The following is a 14814-nucleotide window of genomic DNA, read 5'->3' as shown; positions in this document are numbered from 1 at the left end:
ATTGCAGCAGAACTGCAAGAAAAACACTGGATAAATGACTTATCAGTCACACACGATGGAAAATGGCATAATTAGAGGTTGCATCATACCATACAGGCGTGAAGGAGTAAAATTGAAATTACACAGACAATTTCCATTCTTATGTTTCCCAATTTTCTGAGCGCTTGACTTTGTAACTTAAATCTCTTTCCTGATTGTTTTTCTGACACGGAATTGCAGATACGTGAGTAGATTTTAACGTTCATTACTTTGCCTTACTCAGTGGCAAAAGTGAAGAAAACCCAAAAAAAACAAACCCTAAGCTCAAACTGAAGCGCATTTCTAAGCTATTGGAAATTACAGGGGATCACTCAGGAGTCACCTTGCTTTAAAATCAACAGAAGCACACCAGAGCTATTCTCCAGCGAGAGGAAATAAGGAAATAAACTACACATTCAACAGCCACGACACACCCTTTCCAAATAAGAACAGAGAATTCATTTACCCAGTAATTTTACAACCATGATAACAAATTAAAATTGGGTGCAGACAGTGGAGAACCAAGAAGATGCACAATCCATAGCAAGGATCAGCCAAATCAAAGGGAACTTTCTACATTGCCAATTTTTGAGTAATTAGTACTTCCATTAGAGGCACAGCTCCAGCTTTAAGCAATTCTAAGTAATTAATGTTCTTTTATTTTGTCTAGAAGTCCTGACTTCAGCGTTCTCTTAGGATATGAATTCTTCTAGCCAGAGCTACACAATACAGATTAACTCAACTAGAAGACAATTAGAGTGGGCAGATGAAGATGCAATTTGTCAGTCTGTACACACTGTTACTTCTAGCTTTGGATGCAATTTTTATTAACACAGTAGACTGATTTAAACGGAGGGAGAGGCATGGTTTTGTCCTATCTTTATCCACACGATTGCCTAAGCTACAAGTGGTGTTAAGATCTGAGAATTCCACATGACCAAACGACAAAGTGAATGAAGTGCCAGATTATATCTTCTTATGCAGCTTTGATCAGCTACAGGAATTCAATAACTGATTATAAACTTAATAATTTAAAATACATGATGGAGGAAACCTTGCTATACTTACTTATCATGTAATGTAAATTCCTACATTAAAATGCCGAGCTGAGCAGGAAGCAGAAGCTGGCCTGGTGGTGAGCACATGGGAAAAACAGAATTTGATTGCCAGAGATGTTACTGTATTTGCATGCTGTGTTGGGTAATCTGTCTGGGTGCTCACAATCTTGTCTTTAAAATGGGCCTAAAAATACGTATTCCAAAAATGGGCCTAAAAATACGTATTCCAAAAACGGTTTTTTGCATTTCATGGGTGTTTTGATGATGACTTGTTTGCCAATCAGTTGAAGAGTCTTTAAGAAATGGGGCAAAGTAAAAAAAACGAAATGCAATTAAGTGGTATTTCTTATTTGCACTACGACATCAAGTATAAGACAACACTTAAAATATTTCATATTGAGTTCTGAAACCCAAGACATGCATAGTAACAATGCAAAGCAGAAGTTTTACAAGCCTTTCACCCAATTTCCAGACACCACTGACCACTGAACCGCACCATACTCCAAGAGACATGTGGCAAAGAACATCATACTTTGCTTTCTCTACCAAAACCAAACGTAGCAACCATTACCTTAGTTTTTAACTTCTGAATTTTCCATAGCTGCAAGAAGCAGAGGCCAGAGACCATGTCCTTCACCCAGGAATCTGTAGCACCAAAGGAAAAGTTGGAACTGCAGCTGAAGGAGAGCAAAGCAGGACCTCATTCACAGAGGTCTATTACTGCACTGGTAAGAGGCTCTAACTGCTCTTTTCCAAATGCTATTGCTCACACAGACTCCAGACTGGCAGGCCTTATATGTTTCTAATATTGATTGCAATAAAAAGAAATATGATGTTCTTAATCTACAAAGCCTCTCTTCTCACAGATTTGTCAATGCTTGCACATAATCGAAACCAAGGTCCGAGAAAGGCGAATCTTGCCAAACCTGCCAAAATCATAAAAGATTCACATCTTTTTGCCTGGAGCTTACCTTTACAATCTTTTTTTACAAGTCTCCTCTAAAATACAGTGCAAAATACAGTTGTAACTTCCTTGGGCTTTTCAGCTACGAGGTACATTAAGTGCACTATGAGGACCCACATTTTTGTGTGACTTGAGAAACCAAAAGTGTCGATTTTCAAATCTAAGGAGAACACAAATTCTCTGACATCATTTAAGCTGAAAAAAAAGAAACTTTGAAAACATAATCTGTGAGAAATTCCTGGTTTTCATGATGGAAAATAAACGTATCAGCTCATGTTTGGAGTGGCAGTAGTTTTTCCCAGATGCATGTTCTCAGACATAAAACACAAGTCCAATAATCATTCACAAGTTCGCTAAATGTCAGTATCGCTTCTCTTTATTACAGGTCCTTTTCACCAACTTTTAAACTGCAAAGTCAATTTTATACAGCTCTGGGCCTCTAAAAGCTCTAGGTCTTTGCTGCATCCTCGGCAGTCCCCAACCAATCACTGTCCCATGGTAACTGAACAATACCTGAGCTGCTGCTGAGGGATCGGCAGCTCAGCGGAGAGGCTGGTCACTGCTGCTGAGTTCTGCTCACTCCATGCTGGCTATTGTGTTAGAGCAGGGCATGCTGGTCCCTAGTCTTTTTTTTGCTGAAAACATCACCTTCAAGAAGTCAGAAAGCGTAAGTTATTTGTAACTAGTAATATATTTCATATTTCTGAAGATTTGCAACTAAGCCATGACTGTAAAGGCTGTCAAATCCACTCAAATGCTTCTTATTGAAAAATTAGGCCCACATATCCATAGATCCTCCCCTCCTCCACATACCCAAATTAAAGCTGTAATTCCCAAAGACAGCCACTCTTCTTAAACACTACACTTTTCATATAGTTGTTATGAATAAAGTATGAACAATGTTTGCAGAAACATGAAAGAATCAGGTCAAGAACAGTGACTGAATACAAGTGTTATTAAATAAGCCAATCATCCAACGTTTGAGTAATTAATGTCCTTGTTTTCTACTTGAAAGCCTCGTATTTTCAGCATGTTCACAGGAGACAAATGTCTCACATCAAAGTGAATGAACACAAATTAACTCTTTTGGACGCCAGTTAAAAGAGAAAGATGAAAATGCAATACTGGCAGGCTAGCTACAAAATGTTGCAGCACAGCACTTCTCATCATAGGGTTGGTACAATCAGATGACTTCACTACGTAGAGTCAAAGGATTTGGTCTGTTCCCATCTGTGCATTATCTGAATATCTAAACAATTGCCATAATGCATTTGAAAACTTCAAAATATAAAAGGAAAACTAACAAAGCTGATGGTATCCCCAGATCACCGTGTGAAGTACTAATAAGCAACTGTGTTATACAACCCATGTTCAACAGACTGAAAATGATCTTTCCCAAATCCAAATGACATACTTCTAAAGCTGAAAGTGATAGATTACAGCTGGCTGAGCAAACACTGTACTGTATGCTCATTTTAAAAGCTGCCATTGTAAAAGACCCTCCAGGCTTTTTGTTGGTTCCTTTGCTCTTCTTATTAAGAACTGCAAAGCTCCTCTTATTTAACAGTAATTACAGGGGGAGATGGAGAAAAACTAACGAGAAAGAGAGGTTTATTTTTCTAAAGATATGCATTTAAGATTACTTTAATAACACGTCTATGGACCAAATATGTTATTTTTATTTTATCACATCAAAACAGGATAAATCTGTGCAACTGGAAAAACTTATGCGTACAAAATCTGAATACCCAGTATTAGAATACATATCATATTAGGCTTCTTATTAGAAAATATGTCTTGACAACTAATTTATAGTCTCTATATATGACAACCTATCCTCTCCGCCAGGCAACTGTTAAGATACAAAAATACTCTCAGGACAGCAGCTGTAGAACTTGTCGTATGCGCTCACACTTGTCCAAGAGGTTTGGGTCTTCTGCATTGGAATCATCAAATTCCTTCATAAAAGCTTCAGCTTTCTGCACAGTTAAGTCTCGTGCACTGCCTTGAAGCCCTTGCAGATAATCCAGTAAAATGGTGAAATACTTGTCTGGAACCTTTAAAGAAAAATCAAGGAATTAATAAAAAAAACCTGCTTAACTTTCTTCTCTCTCAATACTCATTCACAATCATGTCAAAACACCACCTGAAAGATAATTAAGAAAACTCCATGGGCTTTTGTGTCTGCCAATGCCCATCTCTGAGTGGAAGTTTTCCTTGCCAAGGCTCAAGCTGCTGGGAGGGATGGACCGTGGCAAGAGGACAGTCATGTGCTCAGATGGGCAAAGCATCTGAGAGGAAATTCTAAGCAGATGTGGAAATGCTGATCAGCAAATGCAAACACCCCCTGACAATGAGCTCAAGGCTGAGAGTTGTTGGTAGAAAAAAAAAACAACTACTAGCCAAATCCTACTTTTAGAAACATGTACACAAACCTTACCAAATTCAGTGAGAATTGCATGCACATGTCTGAGGAAGGAATTTTGTGAGAATTACCCTCACCCCTACCCAAACTTATTTGTTTGCTGAGATAAGATACCACCCACCATCAAACACTTTGACAGAATGCTCATACAGAGGAAAAGAATTCGATTTGAAAACCAAATTGAAATTCAGACATATGGAAATCATTTTTAAATCACGCTGACTAAAACTGATAGGCTCTACTAACTGGCCTAACATTAAAAGCAGTTTAGTCATCTCCAGTTGCATTACCCCCATTTCATTCCCTTTCTAATTAACTAGTCACAGGTTAAATTTTAGCTTATTAGGTACAACATACAATTTAAGTGAACATTACGTTAAATAATCTTGGCAATAGCCTAGCAAAGACTTCTGAATTATTTATTCGGTATTTCAAACCAATTTCTTTTCAAAAGCATTAGGTGAACAGATCTACGCTGAAGCATATCTTAACTTTACGTTGTGTATCTGTGGAACAGGTTTCAGCCAATAAGAGAATATTTTTGCTGTGAATCAGGAGATGTTAAAATGACCTAATGCTGCAAATATTTTCCTCCATGTTTAACTTTACACATATAACTTGACATGAGTCAAGTTAAACACATACGTAAGTATTTAAAGGACTGGAGACTCATTATTCGAGGGCTGTTTCAATTCTGCAAAGTATCAACATTTCAGAGAAGGCAGAGCTTCAACAGATACTTAATTTACAACTTATTTCTCCATCAACATTTGGCAGCGTAACTTTGATCACTGAAACTTCTATCACTCCAAAAGAAGAGGAAGAAAGAATATTCCAACAGTGCCTTCATCAATCAGAGATACTTCAAAGTAATAAATCAAAACTAAAGTCTGCATTCAGCCTCATCGCTTCTACACTACGGAAAACCTTCTAATTCTTCACACAAACACTCTTGCATTAAAGAAACAATACAGATACAAAAAAATTAATTTTACAGTGACTAACACTGAAATGGATGATACATGAAGTGTTGCTATAATATACAAATTAAACGCATTTAAACATAACGAAAAATGCCTATATTTTTGCAACCTTTTTACTCATAGTAAGCTGGTCCAAGTAACAGACAAAAAAAATTCAGATACAATTTCAGCAGGACAGTGCTCCTTTAACGCAGATGCTCAGTGCAGGGTTTTTAAATCTCAGCAACATTTCTACGTTTCAAACCTCATCCAAGTTATTTACGTAATTTACACCTTTTATTCTCAGACCCTGTGGTACAGTCATACCTCACTCTGTGGAATTACAGTTACTATTGTAGCATTTAAGCAAAGTGCTTGAGGGGGCAATTAAAAGCCTACTCAGAAATACTAAGTGTGCAGACAGACATGTGGCTGCCTGAAGCCTAGCAAACATTTAGTATTTTGCCCTAAAGATAACTGCTCAAGTGTTCAGAAAGTCAGATTTTTTTCTTTAATGCAGGTATTAGGTTTATCTCAGCAAAAGCTGAGTAATACAATACAGTACCAAGGAGTCAAGATAGTATCGGATTTCCTCCTAACTTGCACGTACAATAGAGGTGGAACACCAAAAGTGGCAGCAAAATTAATGATATTCAATTTTAATTATCAAATATAGCAGTATAAGACCTGAAATTTCAGGGACTCTTGCTGTGGTTTTATAGAAAGAAACACAATCCACCTTCTAAGATCAGCTTTTGGGCTGGCTTGAAATTGGATATCCAGATCTCCCACCATGGCTCTGGCAAGTGGAAGTGATGCTTTTGGGATTGTATTACTCTTTGGTTAAACTGCTTTGACATTTTTCTAGTTTCTTTTTCTCTCTCACACACTAACCTTACCTCTGTTCTAACCAGCTAATGTGCACTGGAGCTAACATGGAAATATCCCCAAATAATTACTGTCATCAGGGATGGGGCGGGGGGGAAACACTACAAAACAGTAGCAGGAAAAGAACAGTTACCACTTTTAAGTTATGCTATGTAACTCTGGAGGCTTCAGGCTTTTTAGACTTGCAGATGGTCACAGGTTTTGCAAAACAAACACAGGTATCTGCATAGAGAACTTCAGCTTACTGCAGCCAAGCTTGGCTTTTTGTCACCTTCTGAGGAAGCTTCAGAAACCCCTCCAGGGCCCTGCAGCCCAGAAGCTGAAGACAGCTGATGTAGTTCCTCTCTGAAAATGCTGCACTGGATGACAAAGATCAACAAATGATGTAGTGTTTATTTTAGATGGGATCCTGAACCACTATATACACTGTAGGTATATAGGCTTGGGATGGAAGCTGTCAGCCAACCACCACATGGATTTTAAAGGGACTTAAGAAAACCCCTCGTGTCACATAGGACTTTAAAATCTCAACTTATTTCTCACAGAAAGAGGCCTATTGCTCCAGGAAACTCAATTCACTCATTTTCAGTAGGCATCCAAGTGACACCATGAGATCAAAGAAGCTGATGGAGGAAGGAAAGAAACGCGTGTCTCCTTTTGTATTTTAGTCATGCTTGGATGGATATCTGACAGATTTTATTCTGTCATGGATAGGAAGTTCAACTGCATATAAAAAATATTCAAAAGAATATGGTCTGCTCTTCCTATAGTCCTGATGAAGAAAGAGACTTCATCATCTGCTTAATTATAAGCACTTGAGCAGTTCTATTAAATACTGCATCTGAATGCAGATGTTAATCATTACATAATGATTATTATGTATGAAGATAGGCTGAGAAAGTTGGGGCTGTTCAGCCTGCAGAAGAGAAGGCTGCGTGGAGACCTCATAGCAGCCTTCCAGTATCTGAAGGGGGGCTATAGGGATGCTGAGGAGGGACTCTTCATTAGGGAATGTAGTGATAGGACAAGGGGTAACGGGTTAAAACTTAGGGGAAGTTTAGATTGGATATAAGGAGGAAGTTCTTTACTGTGAGGGTGGTGAGGCACTGCAATGGGTTGCCCAGGGAGGTTGTGAATGCTCCATCCCTGGTGGTGTTCAAGGCCAGGTTGGACAGAGCCTTGGGTGACATGGTTTAGTGTGAGGTCTCCCTGCCCATGGCAGGGGGGTTGGAACTGGATGATCTTAAGGTCCTTTCCAACCCTAACTATTCTATGATTCTATGCTTCTATGAATCATTGCACTTTCAGCAGATTAAGACAAGACAAAGTTAAGCTGTGTTTTGATACATAAAACAAATACTACTTGAAGTTAATTATTTCCCAGTATATTTCAACACAAAACTCAAAGTAAACACGTAAAAAGCTAAAACATCATTCTGCCCGTAAAACAATTTCTAGGTAGTTTTAAAGAGCATACACCGATTCTGAAAGGTTGATAAAAGACTTTCACAGGAAAAACTTAAAAACAGAAGTGCAAACAAGCTAGATACTTACAATCAAATACGCATTCTGCAACTAATCTTTTTAAAGTATTGTATTCTGTGAACACTTTTGCCCTTATGAAACTCTGCTTTTAATTATATGGTTCTCTAGAAGTATTTTTATCATAAAGGTAACACCCTATGTCAAGTGATTCTCTTAAGAGCTATTGAGTAATTTGGGTCAGGAAGTTGGTAATGCTCAAATGTTGAAGTGCACACAAAAAAGTCAGCAAAACCTAACTGAATGTCAACTAAATGAATCAACAAGAAAGGCCCTGTGCAAATAGCTAGATATTTGCTCTACCAAACAACACAATGAATGACTGGAAACCCCCACTCAATACCACAATGGCCAGATGCTTATTGGAAATTCAGTCTTTGTTGGTTTTTAAGGTATGAAATGAATGGATTTCAGTAATGATGCAAGCCTCGCTTCTGGTTATACTTTATGTTTTTTACAATCAACATCAGGTTTCACTTATATTTTAATGAGAAAGCTATTTTAACATCTTGGCAAGATGGCTGTACATCTTATATGGAGCCAGAGATACCTAAAGCAATATGAGAATCACGATTTATAATACCGGGTTCCACATTTAGAAATGAAGGATGACTCAAATCCTCAGTAAGCTCCAGATTTACATAAAACATTAACCTGCTCTATTTATGCTTGACATAGATCAAGTATAAAAATGACATACGATCAAGTATAAAAACCTAATGTACACAGGAGACTGATCACCAACAAAAGAAAAAGATTAATTACAAGCAATTAAAATGATTCCACATTTTAGGTTTTTTAAACTAAATGATTCCACATTTTAGTTAAAACACAAAGTAATTGATTTATAAATTATTGAAAAATTATTAGCAAAGCGCAAGGCTATTACTAGCAACTTTCAGTGAATAAAAAATAGCTACAACTAGTGTTTAAATCATCTTTGCTCTGAGAAGAAGCAGCGTTAATACAAACCTTCTCTTTATCATACATGTGCAAGAGGAGCCAGGTTTGTCTTGTCTTTTGAAACTTCCATTCTTCTGGGTTTTCAGACCAGCTGTAGTACAAAAAAATACATTAAACACCATGACTGAAACATTAATATTAATAAAAGATTTCCTGCAATGACTCCATGTAACTTTGTAAGCGCAACATAGAGTTTATGACACCCTGTGAAACGGATACTAGCATGCATGTTGTGTGAGTGGCAAAAAGAACACAACAGATGGCTACCTGGCTTCGGCGCAGGAAAGGAAAAGATCATAGGAAGACATCATGGCCAAAAATGTTATACATTTTCATCAGAAAGCACTGATTTCTTGGAGTTAAAAATCAGTTCCCACTCCTCAGCTTTGACCAGTCCTTTGTGAGGGGTCACTGCCCTCATTTGATCCACAACAACCAAATCCTTAGCCCAGCTGCAGGGCTACCTGAGTAGGCAGGGACATGGAGGGGACGAGGAATCAAGTTTGGGTTCCAGTAAGCTGGTATTTCGCAATAAATTGACACGAAATTAAGCAGCCTCTAAAGGACTGGAAAGAGAGATTCATGCTACACAGTCACCTCAACAAAGGCTGAAGCCCATCACAGATGCCTGTTCTAGAGCAGAGAAAATTCATTCTTCAGGAGCATATGTTTTAAGGCTGGGATTTGTCCAGAAGTGTGACTTCAATATTGGTGTTTACAGGACAGGAAAATGCTTTTTGGGTCTCGCTCTCTCCAGGAATTCTAACATGTAGCTCAAAACTTCAGGCTGCTTCAATACTGTTAAACTGAGCGGATAAACCAGATGATTAACATCTGCAGACATTCTTGGACTATTTAGTGAACACATTTGAAATACGCAGTTTTAGCTGGGTTAAAATGTCACATTTACGTCCATCTTGAATATGATTTAAAGCTGGTATAATCCGTTTTAGGTAATGAAAGAGACCTTTATTTCTATAAACAAAGATCAAGCTAGCACATCTCACTATAAAGACTGCTTTTTTTACAGGAATGTGCTTGAAAATTAGCATCTTAATATGTACAAAATCTGTGAGTACACTGAAATATCATTTAAAGAGCCAGAAGGAAACCTATGAGGAGAAAAACCAGAAGATTTTACAGTTATTTGACTTTTCTCTAAAAAACAAGTCTCCAGAGGGTAGCATGCATGATGCCTTTAATGTTCCAGCTTGTTTTACACAGCAACAGAGAGCACAGAAATCAACTGAAAAGCCAGCTGGGTATAAGAATTAGTATTGTTTAAATGCTGCCAAGTGTAATAAAGCAGAAGTCTTCAAATTTGGTGAATGCTGCACCAGCAAATACATTTTTCAGTCAATTCAATGAAAGAGGGAAAACCAGACCTCAAATTAGTGCAGAAGGGTTTGATGGAAGTCTCTGCAGAAAACCCAAAGAAAATAATTATTGTCTTGACTTTCAAACTCACAATAAAGAAAAAGCAGCAACAAGTCATTAGGGTTATGACCAGCTAAATTCAATAAAAATGTCTGTAACCAGTACATTAGGTAAAACTCAGACAAACAACAGGAAGGATAAACAAAACACTAATAAACACAGTATATCATAATCAAATGAACTGATTTAGAAGTCTCTTTTGGGACATTGCAGTAAGTGGGCAAAAGTTTGCAAAACAAATATTGCACAAAAGCAGGAGCCCAAAAGCTGAACTGCCAAAAGTTACAGAACCAAATAAAAAAATATTATGATGGGGAAAACGTCATTCTCCCATCACCACCAACCTAGAAACCAAAGTACGTGCAAAAGAAAGATCATTCATCCCTTGGTGTCACTTGGCTTTGCAGCAAGATACCCAATGGAACAACTGTCAAAATACACCACCTGTAACAAGGAGCTGACAGAGAATAAAGTAAAAAGGGCTTTTCTTGTGGGTGCAGTTTCTGGGGCAAGCAAACACAGTAGCTCCTAACTGAGAAACTGGAACTTCTGCAGGAAGTAATGCAGCAAGACTATTAAGTCCTTCAAAAAACAGCCCCAAAGATAATGACAGTGCTTGTTGTTGAAAGAAACCCATTCGTTTATGAAGTTCATCCTTCTGAACAACTACATGGAAGATGCTATGAGAAATGCAGTCTATTTGCACACACGAAGAAGAAGGTAAGTTTAAAATCAGTTTTTATGTTAAATAAACCTAGAAACAGTTTACATTTTAATCTGTGCAAGGTGACAAGAACAAGAGGAATGGCAGATCTGTGACTGCATTCTGTGAAAACAGTCCTCATTCTAATGAAAACCTTTAACATGTTTTTATTTCTTTATGTATTTGTGATTATATTCGTTGGTTGGACACACCACATAGTACTCTGAACATTTTGTTCTCTTCTAGTTTTATGTTTCTATCCCTTACAGTATCACCTGAGGACATTAGACATCAACTTGAAAAATACAGCCTGATTTGACTAATCTCCTATAAAGCTATAGGATGTTAAAATATCTTTATTACCTAGTTTATAAACAACTGAGACCAACAAAAAAGTGCACTGTAAGGTTAATTGCTCTTATTAGCCTATTACCAAAACCATATGCTCTCTTCTAGCAAGCTGTTACACTTCTGCAACTAAGACCCCACATTGACTTCTACTCTAGTGAATTCTCTTGTAGGAACAGACAAAAGCTTCAGCTAGGCTTCCTGAAAGGTTTTGCTCTATATACACCACAATAACTGATACAAATAAGAAATTCTTAAACAACTGCAGAAAGCACGTTTTTACTGGTACTTTATCCACGGTTGCATCAATTCCTGTTTCTCCCCCTTCAGGAAAATGGTCCTTCTCTTGACCGTAATTCCTATCAAACTGTGGGCATAACACTCATGATAATGGATGCACAATCTTTAAGACAGATAACCTGAGGTTGCTCCCTGCAATCGGCCCCCACAGCAGTTATTAAAATAAAAGTTTTCCACTGATTCCTATGACTATGACAGCTTTTTTCCTACTCTTATGACAGCTTTAAAACCTATGGAAAGTATCACTCCATGACAGGGTGAGAGGGGTATCTTGTTTATCAGAATGACATCATTAGTACATTTTTAGAAATGTTCAACTTTTAAACTACAAAAAGTTGAAGCCCTGTAACACGAGAGAGGTCTCATTTTGCTGTTTATACGCAGATAAGCTTCCTTGACATACTACAGCAGTAGAAAAGGCTTTCCTTTGAGTGATTAAATGTACCAACTACATTACAGTTTAAAAGAAACGTTTTATGGACAATCACAACTTTTCCCATAGTTTGAATTAATTTGATAGCCTTTAGAAGCATCTACATCCAGATCTAATATAAACTATGGAACTGGATCAAAAATACACATGGGTAAAACATGCATTTTTCCAGTACGCCTTGGGCTAATTTTCAATATATTATTCAAACACTAATTGCCTTCTTTACACAGTTAATGTTTGAATGTTCCTTACGAGCTCCAGCTCATTGAAAAAACACATTGGTTGACTTTAGTTAAAGAGAACTTTTATGTTTGTGCAAATGATCTTCCTAAATGGCTTTGAAATTGAAGATACAGAGGAAATGAATCAAATGACTCGAGCGGCTTAGGGAATTTTACATTTGGGAGTCTGGATTTTAGCATGAGACTCACATGGAAAAGCTGCCCAAGATTCTCACTGGTATAGCTCATAAATGACTTCCAGTCTCTATATTAAAGTAACCTTACACAAATCTGTTTCCAAAACATGGGAATACAGGCAGCATAAGAAGGCAAACAAGAAGACAACTGGTAGTGTGCAGGGCAGAGCGCTCTCTGGATGTCCTAGTAGAAAGAGAAAGGAAAGGGAAAGTAGGCAAACTGCTTCCAGAAACACAGTAAGAGACAAACATTATTGTTACAAATTGCATTCAGGAAGACAACACAAAGCATCTACTCAGACTACTGGGCAGCACGAAACCCCGCAAAGCTGTCACAGTTATTCAATAATCTATGTGTATAAACACACTGTGCTGAGAACTAACCATTTTGCTCATTCAACTTGAGAAGATCACTGGGTAGGAGACAAGCCTTGAGAGACCAGAGAGACAGATACGTGACTGCTGAAAACCTTCCAGAAGACACAAGAGCACTGTTGCATGCCAAATGCAAGCACACCTAGATTCACCTACATCTGCTGCTCCAATTTGGTGCCACTGGCGGTCCTGCATGGGTATCTCTCCACGGTAAAGCAGATGGCCCCCAAATTTAGATCTCTCCAGCATACATCCCACAGGCAGCATCAGGGAATTAACCTGAAAGGTTTCTCCAGCTGTGAGAACCAGGTCATGGTGTTGCCTCCTCTTGCTTTCCTGGGATTTACCCATGAGGACCCTTGTGATTTACTCTCTCAAGCTTCACTGAGTCTCAGAGGAGGGACAGAGCAATGGATCTGGTCCATTGCACCACATCCAAGGCTACACTGAAAAGATCTATTGAAAACATTAAGAGCAGCACACTGCACTACTATACAAAAATTGTCACATTAGAATCACAGAAACATAGAATCAACTTGAAAAAGACCTTTAAGGTCACCAAGCCCAGGACTGTCAAGCCCATCACTAACCCATGCCACTAAGGGCAAAGTGATCTCCCCCCATGGCTACCCCTCATGATCTCCTGTCACATCCACCCCTCATCTGCCCACTCACAGTGGCCCTACACTGTGTAGCTGCCATCCCTAACCCTCATGGCCACCCCTCATCTCCCCTCAAGATCTCCACTCATGGCCACTCCTTATGGTCCATGGCTGCCCCTAATCTCACCTCATGATTCTCCCTTACGGCCATCCCCCCTGTCCCATCACGAACTTCCTTCATGACCGCCCCACCTCTTCCCTCACAGTCACCCCTCACCTCTCATGGCCACCCCTCCTATCCCCTCACAATCTCCCCTCATCCCTCATGGCTGCTTCTCCTGTCCCCTCACCCCTGATGGCTGCCCCTGCTCTCCCCTCACAATCTCCCCTTATTCCTCATGGCTGCCTCTCCTGACCCCTCACCTCTCATTGCCACTCCTGATTTCCCTTCTCGACCGCCCCACCTCTCCCATCACGATCTTCCCTCACTGCCACCCCTGTTCACACCTCACGATCTCCCTTCAACCCTCACGGCCACCCCTCTTCCCACCTCATTTATCTGGGTACTCTTCTGTTTTGACACACTCAGTTTTTCATCACCACAAAACCCATCTTTAAGGATCACCTATGCTGTGATCCCACATACCCTCCAAGAAAGACTGAACAGAACTTACGGTACATGATCAAGGCATCAAGGCATCAACACTTTACTCCTGAAGCTCTCTACAAACAGTGCAAAAGGTGCATTGCTGCACTCACTATCTATCCATAAAACGTGGATAGCAGGTGCTTCCTCAATAAAGAACAACCATGCACTAAAAAATACCCTTAAAGAGATTTAAAACCTTGCACAAACACTTGGCACTCAAGTGGTCTGCTGTAATATTTCACAATGCAATACTTACAATAGCAACAGCTTTAAAATACTGCATTTATGTTTGAGGTAAATTTATAGAATCATAGAACAGTTAGGGTTGGAAAGGACCTTAAGATCATCCCGTTCCAACCCCCTGCCATGGGCAGGGACACCTCACACTAAACCATGGCACCCAAGGCCTTGTCCAGCCTGGTCTTGAACACTGTCAGGGATGGAGCATTCACAACTTCCCTGGGCAACCCATTCCAGTGCCTCACCACCCTTACAGTAAAAAACTTCTCCCTTATATCCAATCTAAACTTCTCCTGTTTAAGTTTTAACCCATTACCCCTTGTCCTATCACTACATTCCCTAATGAAGAGTCCCTCCCCAGCATCCTTATAGGCCCCCTTCAGGTATCGGAAGGCTGCTATGAGGTCCTGTGATTTAGACAAGCTCACTGGCCTTATAAAGCCCAAATCTGGAAGCTCTGAATGCTGTTATCAAGTCAGTGCAGCCCTG

At 39.1% G+C, this 14814-nt stretch overlaps 1 protein-coding gene across 11 annotated transcripts in view; it reads right to left on the bottom strand.

Annotated features, from left to right (window-relative positions):
- Positions 1 to 2400: 2400 nt before the first annotated feature.
- Positions 2401 to 14814, bottom strand: part of CUNH7orf50 (chromosome unknown C7orf50 homolog) — a 131803-nt gene continuing 119389 nt past the window's right edge. For all 11 annotated transcript variants that reach the window (XM_062607966.1, XM_062607968.1, XM_062607967.1 and 8 more), the window contains 2 exons: positions 8830 to 8911; positions 2401 to 4097 (listed from right to left, as the gene is read on the bottom strand). In XM_062607966.1, the coding sequence (XP_062463950.1) occupies positions 3915 to 4097; positions 8830 to 8911 (265 nt within the window). In that variant the 3' untranslated portion in view covers positions 2401 to 3914. The remainder of the gene's footprint in view (positions 4098 to 8829; positions 8912 to 14814) is intronic.

Source organism: Pezoporus occidentalis, unplaced genomic scaffold (genome assembly GCF_034315485.1).
Source record: "Pezoporus occidentalis ecotype Australia unplaced genomic scaffold, CSIRO_AGI_Poc_V1 ctg128, whole genome shotgun sequence".
In the NCBI taxonomy this organism is placed as follows: Eukaryota; Metazoa; Chordata; class Aves; order Psittaciformes; family Psittacidae; genus Pezoporus; species Pezoporus occidentalis.
The sequence above is the reverse complement of the archived record's forward strand: the minus strand, read 5'-3'. Positions and strand labels throughout refer to the sequence as shown.